This window comes from Aspergillus pseudonomiae (assembly GCF_009193645.1).
Source record: "Aspergillus pseudonomiae strain CBS 119388 unplaced genomic scaffold BDV37scaffold_8, whole genome shotgun sequence".
Taxonomy (NCBI): domain Eukaryota; kingdom Fungi; phylum Ascomycota; class Eurotiomycetes; order Eurotiales; family Aspergillaceae; genus Aspergillus; species Aspergillus pseudonomiae.
The window spans coordinates 422,343-440,817 of NW_022476000.1; the positions used below are offsets into that span (position 1 = coordinate 422,343).

The window sequence follows — 18,475 nt, forward strand, 5'->3', positions numbered from 1 at the left end:
ATTCATGGAGTTGCTGACTCAGGCGGTGTCATCATTGAGGGTTCCAACGGTTCATAGTTATATCATGTCTGACGAATTTGTCCAATGGCTTCAATGGGAACATGTGCATGTGTGTTGTTTTTACTTTTGTTTCTATTTTTTGTCTGAGAAACCGCCCACCATTGGCTCCGTGGGTGGATTTGAGGCCTTGAAATTCAGGACAACCTCCCGTGGCGGGTGACGTCATCAGCCCTAGATGATGACATCGAGCAGATGATCTCCTGCACCATTGGAAACTTCTTGCGCTGATCGTCATCGAGCCAGATATGAGATCCTTTGTTTCAATGCCACTGACGTACCGTGGATGAAGCAGGAACTGATATATACCCCGTAGAAGACGCTACCAGAGAGCCAAATCATCTAGATCATCAACTTTCTCTAATACTACTACTTCACTAAGCAATTGACAAGCAATCTCTTCAGAGTCTTAGCTCTACTTCCCCACACTTCATCAAACTCAATTCCATATCCACATTGCAACCATGGAGTCTTTCGACAAAGCCTGGCACACAGCCGCCGACGCCCTCAGGCACGACTACCGGTCCTCCGAACAGCAATGGACCCAGCACGGCAAGGAGCCAATCGCCGGAATCCAAGGCAGAGGAACCGCTACTGATCCTTACGATGCTGGAAACCGTCTTGGTGAGTGCTAATACTGTTTTTCGGCTATCTTGTCCAAACCAACCACGCGTCCCCCTGTATAATTTACATAACTGACACAAAATCAGACCAACCCGGCGCTCCTCAAACCCAAGAGAACACAGCTCTCGTCCCTGAGGCTCTTTCATCGATTACTCCAGCCGACCGCTCCTCGAGTCTCAAGTCCAGCAACAGCAAGGCAGCAAGTGGCCCAGCCGCTATGCAACCCGAGTTGAACCCCATCGGCGAAACCGCCGCAAAGTACGATTCCCAGCCACACCGAGTCCCAGAACAGAGGAGCCTGGGATCCAACCTTGACCGTCACAGCCAGCCCTCAGGTCTCACCCACGGCCACAGTGATAAGACTACTGGACTTAACCAGGGTTCCTTGGCTGGCGCTGGCGCTGGCGCTGCTGCTGCTACTGCTACTGCTGCCTCTGGTGCCGGATCTGGACACAAGATTTCCACAGGTGGTCTCGGAGACGCAACAGCCGCCCAGACATCTGCTCTCCCATCTGATTCCCACCAACATGGTCTCAGACACACGGGTACTCTTGGAGGTGCAACTTCCGCTCAGACCTCAGCTCTCGGAGCAGACACTACTCACCCAACTGGCCTGAGACACCCCTCTACTCAGAAGTCCGGTCTAGACAGGGGCATCGAGACATCTGGTCTTGGACACACCACCTCCAGTACCGGTCAGACTTCCCCTATGAAGTCGGCCCTGGAGAAAGACGCCCAGGAAACTGGTCTCAGACAGCCAGCTTCTACGACCCACAAGCCTGTTTTCGAAAAAGACACACACCCCTCCTCAGGTCTAGAAGGACCCCGGAACCTGGGCCCTACAACTAGTTACGGAGGAAGTGAGACTCAGATCCCCGACCGGTCTTCCCAGGCCATTGGCACCCACACCTCTACCTCCGGTCTAGAGGGATCCCGGAATCTGGGCTCTACCACCAGCCACGGAAGCCAGGCCCAAATCCCCGATCGGTCTTCTCAGTCCATCGGTACTGGCATCGAGGCCAGACAGCCCAGCTCCGGCATTACAAAGGAACCAACCAGTACCGAAGCCAGACATCCCAGCACTGGCATCGCTGAATCCGCGCCCCAGAAATCTAAGTCTATCACCGAGCAACGAACCTCAAGCACGACAACGGAGGGCCAAAGCAGCACTCAGAAGGAGTCTACGTCTAAGCCTACCAAGAAGGACGATGATGTCGAGCAAGTCGGTTTCACCCCTAAGACTGACCATGTGAGCAAGGAGGCTCTTCGTGGGCCCTCCGTTGCTGAGCCCAGAGAGCACTGGAAGCAGGATGAGAAGGTTGCTAGGGCCGAGGATGACGGTAAGCCTGGTAAGTTATTTCCCTGACTCTCTCAAGGATTAGGTGGAATGGATAAGGCTAACTATTTTGATATAGCTGCGGCAGCTGGTGAGCCTGGCGGTAGCAACAAGCATGAATCCTCGGACAAGAAGCATTCTAAGGATAGTTCTCATTCGGGGGGCACTATGGCTCATATTAAGGAGAAGGTGGAAAAGGTCATCCATCCCCATAAGTCCTAAAATCTATAATTGGCCTGCAGATTGTGACGTGTGATGATTGAAACTTGATGACCCATTTGTGTATTGTTATTCTCGCGGATTGGTTTAGTGTATAGTCTGTACAATAGTGGAAGGTTCCTTCTAGTTTCTAAGTCAAGTTCTATTAAATTCTAACCAGTTGCATTATATTTAGGGCGAGGGTATTGTTATGCTAAACCAGGGTAGATCTGTATATCCACCAAAAGAAGTATGGCCGAGGAGTTATGCTCCATACATATAGGTTCAGACAGATGAGTCTATTCAAACAGCATCTTAATGTCCTCAATCCTCTCCTTCTTATCCTCGTTCCCATCTCCCCCAACTCTCAACCCCAGCGACCCAGCAATATTCATCTTCCGCTCCTGGACCCGCAACATCCTCGCCTCGATCGAATCCTTAACAACAAACCGGGTAACAGCTACATCCCTCAACTGACCCATGCGATGAACGCGATCAATAGCCTGGGCCTCGATGGCAAAGCTCCACCACGGATCCATCATGAACACATTACTAGCGGCCGTGAGATTGAGACCCACGCCACCAGCACGGAGACTGATGAGAAGAACCCTGGGACTGGGGCTCGCCGATGCGTGGCCGTTTCTAGGGTGTGGTAATTTTCTGGGGAAGGGGCTATTAACGTCATCTTCTCGCTCTGCGTCTTCGATTTCTTCTTGGTCGAAGGTTTCGGTCTTGTTGAACTGGGCGAGCACTTCGGCTCGGGATTTTTGGGCCATTGTGCCGTCGAGACGGACATAGGGGATTCCGGCTTTGTCCAGTTGCGGGGCGATGAGGTCGAGGAAGCTGGTGAATTGGGAGAAGACGACTGATTTGGTGTTTGATGGGACGCGGTGGAGGTGGTTGATGAGGGAGTGGATCTTGGCGGAAGTGTGGGCGGAAGGGGAGAGGGGGTTTATGCGGCGGAGAGAGATACGGGGTGCGGGTTGGGTGCTGGTCGGAGGAGTGCTACTGTATATGTCGTTTTCCGGGGTTGTGGTGGTTGGTGATTGATGACGGATGACTTCGAAGATATCTCTGCTGCTGACTGGTGCGCGGCATGAGAAACATCGCGGCGAGTCGCCCTTGTCTGTTTGGTGGCGTATATAATCCTCTAGGCATTTTTTGCATGCGCTGTGCCAGCAGGTGGTTACTGCTGGGTCGATCATGGGTTCCTCCGAGCAGATGGGACATTCGCCGCTGGATTCGTTTTGAATCTGTTTCAGAGCGTAGGTGGTGAATTTGTTGGAGGTTTCCTGGCCTTGTTTGGAGTCTGTTGGTTCGGTTGCTGTTGTGAATCGGTCTATTAGCTCCTGTAGGTCCATGTCGTCCTTGAGCCCGTTGCCATCGTTGGCTGCCGCCGCTGCATCTTCTTCGTCTGCGACAATGGCTTTGTTGCGGGTTAGAATTGGATGGCAGCATGTTTGGCGTAAGCGGAGAATCTGGGCGAAGATCGTTGTGAACGATTTTAGTAAGGTACCTGCCTCGATGTTGTCGTTGAATGTGCGTTTTGCTCGGGTATAGATATAATCATAAATCTCTCTTTCTTGCTCCGGGAGTTCGACCTCTTCAATTGTAATGGTCCGACGTGGCAGTGGTACTAGAGGCTCCCCTTCTGGGGTTTTCATCGTCTTGGTGCGTCGGAGGACTAGAGGTTCAAGCACGGTCTGTACCACATTGAGGGCCCGTACGTAGTCTTTAGACTCGAAAGGCACGGTGATGAAGGTTTTCCAAAAGGAGAAGTTATTCCACGGTTCGACCTTGAGAAATCGCACTAAGCTGAATAAGTCTTCCAAGCGGTTAACGATAGGTGTCCCAGTGAGGACCCATCGGTGAGTCGCTTTAAGCTCGTAACAAGCTCTCGCAGTCTTCGACAGTCTATTCTTGATAAGGTGTGCTTCATCAAGAATGACACGGAAGAATTCTACCGAAAACAAGCCACCTGGCGTAGCAGTCGAAAATGTCGCAGATGACAACATCTGTCGATATTCCGACAGGACAACTCCGTAGCTCGTGACGATTACATTAGGAGCAGTAGGGTTACTTGCTGCGCACAGCTCTCTGAGGTTGACATACTTCTCATTACCATAGTACATCAGGACCTTCATTGAACCTGGTTCAGAGGCCTTCAGGGCTTCACTCTCCCACTGCGAAAGAAGAGAGGTGGGAGCGATAACAAGAGTAGTGTAAGGAGCGGTTACCACGCCAGAAGTCGAGGAGGGTAACCTTGCTAGGCCGGAGACGGAGCTTGGGCCATCTGCTGCTTGGCCGAGAGGCACGTTTCTATGAGAATGAACAAGACTAAGCATCTCAATGGTTTTACCCAAGCCCATTTCATCAGCTAAGATTCCTCCAAGACAATGCTGTTCTTGTGCTGGGAAGTCGAGACTAAGCTCTCCGGAATACGGATTGACGTAGAAGTGATCAAGGCCCTCAATGGTCGGAAGGTTGTGATCCTCAACATCTTTGGTTGGCCACGCATATTCTTCCCACAGCGGGTTCATTGATGGACCTCTGGCGGACTTATTATCTTTCTCCTTGGCTAACATCCAGTGGAGGGCTTGCTTTTGATACTTCCGGAGGTTCAACGAGAACGTCGGTGGAGGCTCGGCCTCTGGCATACTGAAATCGAATGTCTGGGCCTTCTTGTATAAAGTATCAAGTTGGTCTTCCTCTAGTTCCGGGGACTCTTCGTCTTCAGATGAGTCGTTATTCGATTTGTTTTCTCTTTTGTTTTTATCGTACTGTTCTGCTATTTCCACTGCACGCAGCAAGCCCTCCTTCTTATGTTTCAGGGTCATGTCGTTGGCTGAGGTCGGTTGCAGACCGATCTCATCGAAGAGCTTTACCAGAGCGACCTGGCGAAGTCGTAGCCGCTTCTCTTCAGTGCTTTCCTTCTCTTCGAAAATGGTTGTCGATCGATTATCATCGATTGAGCTATCCAGAATGCCAGATTGAAACGCCTCTATACGTAAGTAACACCATAGTTGCAGGTATATTGTGTCATTGACGCGGATTCTATCCGGTGCGAATACACACACTCCCTCGAGCTTACAGACTTTTTGGTCAAGTAAAGTCGATACCCATGCCGCTGTCTCCTGAGGAAGTCTCCCAATTTCCTGGCCGGACTGATTGGTGAAGCGAGTTAAAACGTCACCCCTGTTATTAGTGAAAACCCTCCCACCACGACCACGCTTCGAGACCGGCTGAGACCTGGCACGCTCAATGTTAACACGATCTCCATGTTTAATAAACCCCACTCCACTCCGAGTCGCCCACGCTCCCACGCCGAAAGCACCAACGTATCTCACCGAGGGCTGGGAGGTATTTTGGGGCGCAATTTCAGCCGGAGCACTCCTCCCCTTCCTTCCTGGCCTATTCCCAAATATAGATGTCTGAATAACAGGCGTAGACCGCGTGGACAGCGTTTGTTGGGATGTCAGCATGGTTTGGTTCCTTGCACTACCAGGGGGTAACTTCCATGACCCATCGAAATAAACATTGATCGCTCTCTCTAGGTTATCGCCAGCTACACTCCGAATCTTGCGTATCGTGTCTGGCGAGAGTCGCTCCCCGATAATACTAACGAAGGCCTCCGTGTCAAATCCGTCTGTACCCTCTTGTGCCGATGTGTTTCCTGCTGTCACTATCTCCTCCTGCTTTTCTGGTACTGTAGCATTTTGCGTCGTAAAAGCTAATCCACCCCCTATAGTATCTCCGGCACTTTCTGCTTCTCGCTCTCGTGGCGAAGTATAGCTCGCGGTCTGCTGATCATCGTCTCGTACATATTCATTTCCCTCTCCGTCTACAGGAACTATTGTATCGCCAAGCTGTACACCATGGGACTGAACGACCGGCGGCTGATCATCGTAAGTGGAACGAGGTGTAGACGCGTCGGGGGATACAGCTGTAGAGTCAATGGGAGGTCTGGTGTCCGCCTCTTCGTCGACAAAAAATCGTCTCTTTTTCAAAGGACGGCCATCAATATCCCCGAAATCCATCATGTAGCGGCCGCCGCTCTAGTAGGTGAGAGAAAAGATTCCTGTCAGGGGTCTCAGGGCGCGCAAAACCTTTGATGCTTCTTTGTTAATAATCTGCATGGATGATTGGCGCGGAGGACGCGCCGGAGATACGCGAAATCACGGGCCGACGTCATTTTCTTTTGCTCCCGAAAAGGGCAAAATTGTCAATCCCCTCAGGATAACTTCCATCGCGGGATAGGAATATGTATGTGCCACTATCTCTTCTCCGTCAATTGTCGGTTTAGCTAATCGTTTGACGCAGCTCCACCTTGGCTCTCAGGTACGGCGTACCCGCAATGCTATTTCATCCTCTCTCCGGGATTTTTTAGTTCGGCCGCAAAACAACCACAGCACTCCTCAAACTCTCTCCCACCACCATATCACCATTCAAAGAAATGCTCCAACCGACACGCGGCGCAAGCCGCCAAATAACCCGACTCTCCTCCGGCGGTCGAAACATCCAAGCATCCCAAAGAAGACACTTCAGCCACTCCAAACCATGCGCGAGTCCAACAACGGCCGCAGCAGCCGAAATCCAAGCAGCACAAAAATACTGCTCCGACCTCCTCCTGTACGTCTCAATGCAATTTCACGCCCCCAAATGAACCTACCATCTAACACCTACGCAGCAAATATGACCGCCCTTCCTACACACTCCACACCTTCATCCCGCGGCACGCCCAACAATTCTACCTCGCCCTCCGCGCCCTAAACGTCTCGCTCTCGATGATCCCCGAAACAACAAGCTCCCACACAATCGGCCTCATGCGCCTCCAGTTCTGGCGCGAATCGATCGCAAAGATCCTCGCCGGCACTCCGCCCAAAGAACCCATCGCCATCCTCCTCTCCTCCGCCATCGCAGACCTCCACGAGCGAACCAACGGCCACGCCCGCATCAGCAAAGGCTGGTTAACGCGACTTATTAGCGCCCGCGAACGCGGCCTAACGAATGACCCGTACCCCGATATCGCGGCCCTGGAGTCCTACGCCGAGAGTACGTATTCCACGCTCATGTATCTGACGCTCTCGGCGTTGCCCATGGCCTCTGTTACGGCGGATCATGTCGCATCGCATGTGGGGAAGGCGGCGGGCATTGTGGCTGTTCTGCGGGGGTTGCCGTTGGTTGCGTTTCCTGCGGCGCGTGCGGTGGGTCAGCAGGGTGGTCAGCAAGCTGGCGGCGCGGCGAGGCAGGGGGCTGTAATGCTTCCGCTGGATGTTATGGCGCAAGCGGGGGTGAAGGAGGAAGAGGTGTTTAGGCTTGGGGCTGAGGCGCCTGGGCTGCGGGATGCAGTCTTTACGGTTGCAACGCGGGCAAGTGATCATTTGATTACTGTTCAGCAGATGTTGAGTAACCTGCGTGCTGGACAAGATGTGGGGCATGACTTTGAGCATGAGGGCGAGGAGGGGCATGAGTATGAGGCCTTGGGTGATCAGCGGCAGGAATCGCCGTTGGATGAGGTTAACCGTGCATTCGGTGTCTTCATGCCTGCAGTTGGTACACGTCTGTGGCTGGATAGGCTGCAGGGTGTCGATTTTGATATCTTTAGGCCTGAGCTTCTTCGCTCGGATTGGAAACTACCCTGGAAAGCCTATATGGCTTTTAAACGGAAAAGTCTGTAGTATATAGTGTATGATACTGATCCAAGTGTACTATACAAGTTTATGTATATCTAACATGTCCATCCCGGCTCTAATTATGTACTCTTTTTCTATACGATACTTCGATGGAGCGATTACTGCTCAATAGTTTTCATCGTCTCCTTATGGCGTCTCGCTTTCGTCTCTTCCTCGAGCTGGTGATGAGACGTTTTTGGGCTAGCCGCGCCGTCCAGCGTACGATCTTGTCGCGCCTAGAGTCTGCAGTTAGCATCATTCCAGCGAGCTACTGGCTTGGGTTGTTACATTAAGAATACGGTAATGGCGAATACAAAGGGACACGCAATTTGCCAAAAGTATCTAAAAGATCGATGGTTAGTATGTCGCGGCCATTCATATTAGATATCTAATCACGTACGCATCGCTGTGCTTAATGCCATTGAAACTTTCGAAATTCATACCGAAATATCCCTAGCTTGCAGTCAGTAACAAATACAGTTTGGTACTAAAAGCAAGGTGAGTACGAACCGACAGGAAAGTGAGAGGGAGAAAGAAGCAAGACACGAGAGTCAACTGCTTCATGCTTTCGTTCTGATATGCACCTGGTTGTGGATAACACAGTCAGCCATACGAAGCATGATGAAAATGCGAGGCAATATACCAATGGTGTTAAAGATAAGATCGATCATGTTGTCAGCAGCCCGTCTCATCTGGTCGTATCCTTCGACTATTGTAATGCAGTGGTCGAGCGCATCGCCCAAGTACGTATGACACATGGTACTGATAGAGACGCTGGAGCCACCTACACTTTTGAGATTCGGTGTAGCGACTCCTATATATGGCGCCGGGTCTGAGGAATTTGTGGGCCCAAAGTAATTCTTCAGTACACCCAGTCCGGGGGTACTGATAGGTTCAGAGCGATGATCTCGAAGCGCGTTGATGATGGTTACGATAGGTTGCATAGAATTTCGAAGGATTGAAATCTCGGATGTTAGGATATAGAGGTCCTTAGACTGATCGATATCAGGATCAGTCAAGACGTCAAGTTCCAGGTCGCCGATGGCATCTTGGTAAGCTGTGGTCACTGGGATTGCAAGGTCAATGATAGCATCCAGGATTGCTTGCACAAGCATGCTCGCATCACATGATTGACGCAATATAGTTTCAGGAGAAGTCAACCGTTTGACAATAGGTGATTCGATGTCGTCGGCACTTGTCTCGAAGAAGGATGTCACGGTGTTATCCGCGTGTAAGAATATCGATACCTGCTCTAAAGCGACTGATAGCCCCTTCGCCGCTAGCACAGCATGTCGCTCCATGAATTCGATGCGGTCTTCGTTTGGTCCACCTCGATACCGCTGCATACTGCGAGCAGTTCGCCCAGCATTTGAGGCATCGTCGAACATAGTGGTGGATTCGGCTTTCTTCATAGAAGGACGAATATTTGCGCCTAAGTTGGGATCACTACTTGGGTCTCGCTTTCGTGATTTCAGCCTGAAAAGGTCTTTCAATGCCTCCGTAATGAGACTCAAGGTAGTTGCTCGCTTCAGAGACACACTCTTGCTGCTTGTTGCTGAGCCCCTTCGGTCGTTTTCCCATTGACCCTGGTCAGACTCTTCATCCGAGTCACTACTAGTTTCTTCATAGATTCGGACTAATTTCTGTAATGTGAGCACAATATATGCATGGTCCGAATACCAGTCAACTTTGGTACGATTTGTCGTGTTGATCAAGTCCTCGATGGCAAGCCTGTGTATGCCTTTCTGATTTCCCAGAACTCGAATTACATCCCAGCTGAGACCATTTACGTTGATCCATCTGCATTGCACCCAGGGCTCCCTCTCCCTGGCCAGAAACTGTTCCAAGGTATCGTTGTCAAGCTCATATTGTCGCATCTCATTCTGGGAGAAGTCCACGACAATGATCTCACACCTTGTGAATAGGTTACTTGGTACAGCAGTCGCCCAATCCGCATTGTAAGGCGGGAGCGGTTTGGTCGGGTCTATGCCAGGCTCCGTGCCCGGATGCCAGTTGGGGTCATGAGTGACATTGTCAGGGTGGTATGAGCGCGCCGTATTTGACCTCCGTGCACGATTCCGAACCGTGTCATTTGACGGGCCCTTAGTCACCGTGGGGAATGACTCGAGGCCAGCTGGCTCCGCAGTAGTTGGCGAAGTTTGCGGATGCGCCTCAATATCATGAGAATTGGATGGCAGCTCTGTGGTTTCTGTACGTTCAAGTGAGATCCTACTCATTTTGACGAAAGGGGCCTGTGTATTTCAGCTGGAAGAAAGAGAGGAAGGGAAAGAAAAGAAAGAAAGAACAAAAAAACGGAGGCGGGAACATCAACGCAAAAGCGCAAATAGCCAGTCGCTGCAAGGAGAGTCGCACGTCTCTCAGATACGGAAGGAGCAGACAGTGGATTGAATAAACAGATTGCACTGCCAATGACATTAATTTCGTGTATATATAAGGTCAACATCGAACGAGTATGGGCGCCCTCTCAGTATGTTGGATTGCGCGCAGGGTGAGGGGAAGAAGTCATGGCGAGGTGGATATTATGACGTTTGCAAAAGGAGTTGGTTCAATTGTCCACTAGGGACTGCGAAGCTTTCAAGGCTTGAACCTCAAGGGTATAGAAAACACTTGGCCCCGAGCGCTTACTCCTCGCTCTCAGTATAGAATGAAGGGATTTCAAGCAATTTCCAGAATCTCTAAGCTTTCCGTGAAATGTGGTTAAAGCCGGGTTCATATCTTCAAGGGAAATTTAATGTTTTTTAGTCTCGCTGCGGGTGCCATCCACTCTTGGCATAACTTAAATTTGTGCCTAGACCCTGCAAATTCCCCGGATGGAGTATATACGAAGCAGGGGCTTGTTTTTCGAGGACAAGAGGTAGTTGCTATTAAAGGTGAGGGGAGAAAAACGAGCAAAAAAAAGATAGACCTCAACTCGGATAAGGTTAGATTTCGGCGCTATGGCCCGTGGCTATACGAACAATTGTGGTTGGGGGAATTTCCACTAGTCTCCAGTTTATTAAGGAAGAAAAATAATATAAAATGAATTGTGAGAACACAGAACGATAATCTCTGGAGTTAGAGAAGCAGAAATGAACCAATGCCGCTCATGCTCTCATAATTCATTAATGCCTCATGCAAGATATGTTGATAGGACAACCTTTGTCTGATTATTAAGTGTTTCGCGTAAGGCCGACTAACTGCCAACTGTCCTAGCCTAGCGTCACTTCTTCTTAGTTATTATCTATAAGATACAATACTCTCCCAATGTGAATGTCATCGTCGTCAATCATTAACAGCTGAGCTTGGTATATGAGGACGTTTCCAATATACGTAGTACTATATGGTAATGTTCCATTCTGCGGGGCTGTTATGAATGGAGAAGAAATCTCTATATGACCAAGAATGTCGTCAGTCAAGTAAGAGACCTTCGGAAACCAAGAGGTTTCCTGGTCGCTGGGATAATACACCACGCTCAATAGCCATGTGCAACATATGCGTTCAACAATCCGCACATCAATGCCGGGGGGGTGGGTTCGGTATCATCCCACATGGCACAGAGCTGGCGTACGGAATTATACATTACTCGGCACAGTTGTATCCTTCTTCTTCGTAACGAGCTTGAGTTGCAAAGGTACAAGATTTCTTTTGGGGCCTGGGGAGTCGTTCCGTGCAAGAGGTTTTCTGCACACGGGGCAGGTCCCTCGAGGACCTTTTGAAGAGGTATCTGCTCTTTGTTCTTCGCTGAATTTCAATGTATCGATGATGCATTTGTGGCAGAAGAGGTGCCCTATGTGCACCAGTCAGCACAAATAATATCCCATTTCAAGTGTGATATTTACCGCATATTGTACTAGTGGCATCCTCCGGTGTATCCATACATACAGGACACTTATATGAGTTTAGTATTGATTGCCCCTTCGCTGGCTCAACGGATTGTTGGGCCCTAACAGCGTCCTCCCGTTGCTTCGCTAACACCTTCGCTAATGCTGGGGGACCCTCCGCCTCTGTTAAATCAATGGATTCAATGTCATCTTCGTGTTGATCCAGTGCAGATTGAGCATCTCTAGTTGCTACATTAGAGCTACTCAGACGACGACGTTTTCGTTCCTCGCCTCGGGTTTCTAACGACTCAACATGGTCGGAGGGTCGCGGGCGACGAGGAGGGGACACTTGTATAGTATGAGAGCTGGAATGTAACGGAACGTGGTGTGAGTAACTTCGATTCATGGCTCTAAAAGCGGTATCCAAGGATGTGGGAATAGAATACTGGAGTGTCGCGAATACGAGTCTTCTGCGGCTCGGGAAGTATCGTAAATCGGTAAACGCAGGCCTTTAAAGCTGAACAACCAGCTGATATGCAAGCTTAGATTTGATGAAAGTATTCCCAAACCTGAGACACAAATGAGACATATGTCAGGCGCAGGTGAGATAGGCTGTCTTAGACATAAGCACTGATAGTGGCGAGGATCTGCAGCCGGGGTTTAGTTATCGGCGGTGTTGATTATCAATCACCTGATGATAACAAGCAAAGGAACATCCTATCATGGCAGGCGGTGAAGCTGATACGGAATATAGTATATTCCGTCCGCGTATCATCATGACGGCGATACCGCGATAGGAAAGAATGTACAAATCCTTGGGAACACCAAAAAGAGGAAGCCCCTTCACATCAGTTTCGCGCAGCACCGGCTGCGAGCATCAGCGCATCAAGCCATGGGCTTATTTAAATCGATCTCCTACACGACCTAAGATGCTTTGGAGTCATTCTTGCACTCCCTATTCTAGGGGTGTTATACGTTCCTGCTCGCAAAAATTGCGCTCGCCACTCATCTCCACGCCACGGCCATTATCACTCGCGCGGTATTACTTTTCGCAGGTACCTACGCAGGAAGATGACTCCAAACCTAGACAGGGATCTCTTTCAGGTACTTTCGCATTGCTCCATGATTTGTGACCGATAAGCGCAGATGTTGATTCCGCAGTTCCCTCCACGGCTAGGTTCAATGAGATCGGAGTCCAACAATTGAGCGACCATGTATTTTCACAAGTTTTTCCGGTCAAATCGGAACCGCCAAACCCAGAATTGGTTGCGTTGTCGAAAGAGCATCTCTCGAGGCATGACCTGCTCGGCAAATCTCAAGATGCCACGGAACCGGTAGCGTTCGATATGCCTCCTCTCCAGGGGCAGACGTTAGATGAGCATTTTTTCAAGTTAGGCATGGATGCGTCAGAGCCTTATCTTACATATGCTAAGGATTATATCCAAGTTAACTCTCCGAGCATTCCACGCAATTGGGTCAAACGCAGTGGTTGGACGAAATATTATAGTGACGGCTCTTCAGAGCCCGTGGATGCCCCGAATGAGTCAATGTTAACTTTCGATACGGAGGTGATGTGGAAAGAGCATTCCTTTGCTGTAATGGCTTGTGCTGTCAGTCCTACAGCCTGGTATGCGTGGCTGTCGCCCTGGCTGCTGGGGGAATCGGACAACCATATTCAGCTCATACCGTTGGGAGACATCTCACAGCCGCGCATTGTCGTGGGCCACAATATCGGCTATGATCGCGCCCGCGTATTGGAAGAGTACGATATGAAACAGACGCGTAATTTCTTTCTCGATACGATGTCGCTGCATGTAGCTGTGAATGGGATGTGTTCCCAACAGAGACCTACTTGGATGCGCCACAAGAAGAATAGGGACTTGAGAGACAAGATTGCGAATGAGAATAACTCCGTCGAGCTTGCAGCTCTTCTTGAAAGCAAAATGCTCAGCGACGAGGAAGAGGAACTATGGGTAGGACGGAGCTCGGTGAACTCCCTCCGCGACGTTGCCAAATTTCATTGTGATGTCACGATCGACAAGGCGCAACGAGATGATTTCGGCGAACTCTCAAGAGAAGGGATTCTAGAGAAAGTGGATGAGCTACTGGATTACTGTGCTGCAGATGTTGCCATCACCCATCGCGTTTATAAGAAGGTTTTCCCAAATTTCCTTAAAGTCTGTCCCCACCCAGTCAGTTTTGGGGCTCTCAGGCATCTTTCTTCGGTTATTTTGCCAGTCAATCAGACCTGGAAGGACTACATTACCAATGCCGAGGCAACCTACCACCAACGACTTGATGGCGTGCAAAGAAAGTTAGTTGAACTATGTGACGAAGCCTTGAAGGTCAAGGACCAACCGGATGTGTATATGGAAGATCCCTGGCTACGACAGCTGGACTGGTCTGGCCAGGAGATCAAAATGGCCAAAGGAAAAAAGAAAGGAGATCCTCCTCGACCAGCTGCGAGGCAGAAGAAGCCGGGTATGCCAAAATGGTACAAAGATCTCTTTGCCACCAACACAGCCGATATCAATCTTACTGTGCGAAGTCGAACTGCGCCTATATTACTCAAGCTATCATGGGATGGATATCCACTAACTTGGTCCGATAAACACGGCTGGACGTTTAAGGTTCCACGAGATCAGGTCAAGAAATTTGAGAACCAGCCTGTAGTCCTCTGTGATATGACGGAAGAGAAAATAGCGGCATTACGGGACGACAGAAGACATGTCTACTTCAAACTTCCACACAAGGATGGACCGCAGGCCCGGTGTGTTAATCCGCTGGCCAAAGGATACATGCAGTATTTCGAACGTGGGACTCTCTCTTCTCAATATGCGCTGGCCAAGGAAGCTTTGGAGATGAATGCTTCTTGTTCATATTGGATCAGCGCTCGGGATCGAATCATGGGGCAGATGGTTGTCTACGAGGATGAGGTGCAAAAATCTCACTCGAGCAATGCAGAGAGCAGGACAGGATTTATCTTGCCTCAAGTAATACCAATGGGTACTATTACGCGACGAGCCGTCGAAAACACATGGCTTACTGCAAGCAACGCTAAGGAAAATCGTGTTGGATCTGAACTTAAAGCCATGATCAAGGCGCCACCCGGCTATGTCTTTGTTGGCGCAGATGTTGACTCACAGGAGCTCTGGATCGCGAGTCTTATCGGCGATGCGCAATTTCAGATTCACGGTGGTAATGCGATCGGTTTCATGACTTTGGAGGGATCCAAGGCAGCAGGAACCGATATGCACTCACGCACTGCCAAAATTCTAGGGATTTCGCGCAACGATGCCAAGGTTTTCAACTATGGCCGAATCTACGGCGCTGGCGTAAAATTTGCCGCTTCATTATTGCGTCAGTTCAACCCTTCCATGTCAGAAAAGCAAACCCAGGAAGTTGCGACCAAGCTGTATCAAGAGACGAAGGGTGCACGTACGACACGTCGCATTCTAAGTGATAGCCCCTTTTGGCGGGGAGGCACGGAATCTTTTGTCTTTAACAAGCTAGAGGAGTTTGCTGATCAAGAGAGACCGAGAACGCCTACATTGGGTGCCGGCATCACAGAGGCGTTAATGCGGCGTTTTATCAACCGAGGCAGCTTCATGACATCGCGGATCAACTGGGCAATTCAGTCATCTGGTGTTGATTATCTTCACCTCCTCATTATCGCCATGGACTACCTAATCCGGCGCTTCAACATCGCTGCTCGTCTAGCGATCACTGTCCATGATGAAATCCGATATCTTGTCAAAGATGAGGACAAATATCGCGCTGCTTTGGCTCTACAGGTAGCTAATGTCTGGACTCGAGCCATGTTCTCGCAGCAAGTTGGCATCAATGACCTCCCTCAGTCTTGCGCCTACTTCTCTGCAGTTGACATTGACCATGTTCTTCGGAAAGAAGTAGACATGGATTGCGTTACCCCTTCGCATCAACACAAGATCCCACACGGCGAAAGTCTAGATATCGTCCAACTTCTGGAGAAGAATGAGGCTGCTTGTCTAGACCCTTCGATCATCCCGAACTCCCCTCCCTCTCCTCAGAACTATACATACATACCACGAGAGTCCGTGATGTCCACTCTTCAGTCCACAGATAACCCTGCATTTATCAGAGCCCAGATCACCAAGGATGATAAGGAACTTCGGGAAATCATCAAAGAAGTTACCAAGGCCAAATCTGCTTCCGGACCGTCATCGAAGGCACGTTCTCAAAGTGATCGTGCTAAGTCTGCCAAATCCTGTACAGCACAGCCTCAGAAGGCCATTCTAGTCGACGTCGGGTCGGGTCTTTACAGTGACTTTCATGATCTTCCTCCGGGGAGCAGGCATCCCCAGGTCAACTTGAACCGACAAAACTGGAAATCCCGGCCATCTGCTCGGGCATGAATGCTTTGGCCCGATAATTTCGTCAACCACTTCCCTCTTTCCCTTATTCTATGTATATATAACCTGATCTATTCGGGTCTGGACATGATGCTTTCTTGTTATTTTTTGTCCCTTCTCTACTTTCTTGTATTCCTAGTTAGACCTGGTTGGGGAAGCATTGGGTGGCGTCTCATCTGGCTGTTTCGGGTGGTACGAAGTATCCATCTTACATTATGTGTTGTCTACGATAAGACATGTTGATTGTGATGCTATAATACTGTACATAATTTCTGGAAAAAGAAAATACATATAATCAAGACAGTTAATACACTGTAGAAGTTCTCCCGCTCCATCCTCTACCAAAGAAAGATCTAATCAGACTTAATCTACAGAAAACAGAAGCCCACCACATATATTGCGCCATGAATTTACCCATATATCAAGGGAAAATTCATCTATCTCTTCCTCCCAGGATCTAATGTATTCCTTCGGCTTAAGCCATTCTTCTCCCCACCCCGAAGCATCGCATCACCCTTCTTACCAAGCACCACCTCAAGAGCCTGGACCAAAGCCGTGGCATCATACTTCATTCCAACAGGCGTCTCAGCACCACCCGCATCCGTCGTGACGATCTTCCTCCCGTAAAGACGAAGCGTCTCGATCCCCATCTCAGCGAGCCGTTCACGATCTACCTGTGGCGTCCCAGGACCCTCCAGGTGAAGAAGATGCGTGACATACGACGAATAAGGAAGACCCAGACCTGGAATGGACCTATGAGTACTAGTATTCGAGGCAGAAAGAGCCATGCGACCACGACTTTCCTCCCCGGCGCGAGTGATCGCCTCGACGAAGTTCACCGCCGTGAAAGGTTCAGACTGGGGGCCCGTTTCTCGGTCTAGGGACCCGTTCAGGATCAGAATCTTATGTCGAGCGGGACTCGTCACGATGGCCTGTCCCACGCCGCGCAGGATCAGAGACGGGATGAGAGACGTGTAGAGGGAGCCGATGCTGTAGATGATGGCCTGCGAATCACGGATGGTTTCGAGGACGCGGGGATTGGCCGGTGGTCGGATTTCCTGGCCGTAGGGGTTGATGTACCAGATGCGGGTGATGCGGGAGGGGAGATCCTCGTTTTCGGATTTGGAGAATTGGATGTTTTTGTTGCGCAGGGTGGGCAGCGAGCCTGGTGGGTGGTCGTCTTCGTAGGAGTGCGTGTCGGAGGTGTCGGTATCTGTGAAGTCGTCCGCGCCGTCCGCGAGCAGTAGGCTTGGGCGTCTGGGGCGGGGCTGGAGGGCTGTTGCTTCGCTGGGGTGGGAGATGCTGTTCTGGCCGACGATGACGGAGCCATTCGCGAGGGAGGCGGAGATGTGGTGGGAGAAGTTGGAGTTGATGGCTGGGATTACGCGGACTGTGTCGGATGGTACGCCGCAGATGCTACCGAGGAGGTAGATGGCGCTTTCGAAGCTGCCGCTGAATAGGCGGGCGCCGGTTAGGAAGAGATTGCCTACGCTGGCAGAGGTGAAGTCGAAGGTTGATGATGGGGGCCGGGCACGCTTTAGGATCTCCAGGTTAAGAAGGTTGAAGAAAGAGCGTATGAGTTCTTTCTTTGCTGGCGTAATGGCTTGCCAGAGCGTCGATGTGCCATCTACGATGGAGAGCCATTCTGCGTGGGCGGTGGCTGCGTGCGCTGACAGTCGATGATTGAAGAGAGTCTTTATGGCACCCCGTTCGGAATTCGGGGGCGAGTCTGGAATCAGACGGACCAGTCTACCTGTGCTTGTTCGTTAGAACAGAGAATAACAAGAGTGGGTGAATGCTTACTTCTCACATCGCCAATTCCTGGACCCCCAAAGATGCGGATCAGCTCCGATGAGGAACCTCCGTTGTCACTAATGGGAATAATATAGCTCAGTGGGCAGTTCTTGGTGTCGCGCACTGTGTCGAATACCTCGACTAGATTGTTGGCAGCACTGCCTCCCGAAAAGACTGCAATACCCCTGTTGGGGGTGGAAGTAGTCGACATACTTAGGAGCCTTGGCAGCGACGATCAAACGGTGAAGCAGCAACTAGCGAAGTGGAGATATAAGTGCCTCACGAGTAAGCAGGCACGATCACTTATATACTCAAAGTCTGGCCGTAATATCAAGTTCCACATTTCAAGGCCACGGATACTATAAATATCATTTCGCAACCTGGCCAGATGTCATTAGCCAAGACTCCGTAGGGTATGTAGTTCCTCGATTGAAAGGCAGAAAATAGAACATGCCTATGTTGGAGGCGGTTGGAACTATATGATTGACTGCTCTGGGGCACGTGGTCATGAATTCTCAGGTACGGACTACAGTGGAGAAGAAGTAAGAGAAAGTGAGACGTCTGCCAGTAATGTAGGTTTTG

General features: G+C 50.2%; 6 protein-coding genes across 6 annotated transcripts; 2 read left to right on the top strand and 4 right to left on the bottom strand.

Annotated features, from left to right (window-relative positions):
- The first annotated feature begins 121 nt into the window (after window positions 1-121).
- BDV37DRAFT_208122 (uncharacterized protein) lies at window positions 122-2,377 on the top strand. Its single transcript, XM_032079954.1, has 4 exons — window positions 122-305; window positions 379-681; window positions 768-2,030; window positions 2,097-2,377. The coding sequence occupies exons 2-4, from the start codon at window positions 522-524 to the stop codon at window positions 2,237-2,239; spliced, it is 1,566 nt and encodes a 521-aa protein (XP_031945379.1). The 5' UTR covers window positions 122-305; window positions 379-521; the 3' UTR covers window positions 2,240-2,377.
- A 137-nt stretch (window positions 2,378-2,514) lies between these two features.
- On the bottom strand, window positions 2,515-7,683 carry BDV37DRAFT_268806 (DEAD/DEAH box helicase; the record flags this gene model as incomplete). Its single annotated transcript, XM_032084239.1, has 5 exons — window positions 2,515-5,626; window positions 5,666-6,270; window positions 6,925-6,981; window positions 7,027-7,178; window positions 7,221-7,683. The coding sequence occupies 5 exons, from the start codon at window positions 7,681-7,683 to the stop codon at window positions 2,515-2,517; spliced, it is 4,389 nt and encodes a 1,462-aa protein (XP_031945380.1).
- Window positions 7,684-8,340: 657 nt separating this feature from the next.
- BDV37DRAFT_268808 (putative CorA family metal ion transporter) lies at window positions 8,341-10,124 on the bottom strand (the record flags this gene model as incomplete). The annotated part of the gene is made up of 2 exons (XM_032084240.1): window positions 8,341-8,471; window positions 8,531-10,124. 2 exons carry the CDS (start codon window positions 10,122-10,124, stop codon window positions 8,341-8,343), a joined length of 1,725 nt encoding a protein of 574 aa, XP_031945381.1.
- A 785-nt stretch (window positions 10,125-10,909) lies between these two features.
- Window positions 10,910-12,373, bottom strand: BDV37DRAFT_239847 (uncharacterized protein). Its single transcript, XM_032081000.1, has 2 exons — window positions 11,727-12,373; window positions 10,910-11,674 (listed from the first exon to the last, which is right to left on the bottom strand). The coding sequence occupies exons 1-2, from the start codon at window positions 12,112-12,114 to the stop codon at window positions 11,460-11,462; spliced, it is 603 nt and encodes a 200-aa protein (XP_031945382.1). The 5' UTR covers window positions 12,115-12,373; the 3' UTR covers window positions 10,910-11,459.
- Window positions 12,374-12,549: 176 nt separating this feature from the next.
- BDV37DRAFT_239848 (DNA-directed DNA polymerase gamma MIP1) lies at window positions 12,550-16,419 on the top strand. The gene is made up of 2 exons (XM_032081001.1): window positions 12,550-12,812; window positions 12,870-16,419. Exons 1-2 carry the CDS (start codon window positions 12,638-12,640, stop codon window positions 16,100-16,102), a joined length of 3,408 nt encoding a protein of 1,135 aa, XP_031945383.1. The 5' UTR covers window positions 12,550-12,637; the 3' UTR covers window positions 16,103-16,419.
- Window positions 16,420-18,435, bottom strand: BDV37DRAFT_239850 (gluconeogenesis factor YvcK family protein). Its single transcript, XM_032081002.1, has 3 exons — window positions 18,348-18,435; window positions 17,903-18,273; window positions 16,420-17,852 (listed from the first exon to the last, which is right to left on the bottom strand). The coding sequence occupies exons 2-3, from the start codon at window positions 18,102-18,104 to the stop codon at window positions 16,537-16,539; spliced, it is 1,518 nt and encodes a 505-aa protein (XP_031945384.1). The 5' UTR covers window positions 18,105-18,273; window positions 18,348-18,435; the 3' UTR covers window positions 16,420-16,536.
- Window positions 18,436-18,475: the final 40 nt, after the last annotated feature.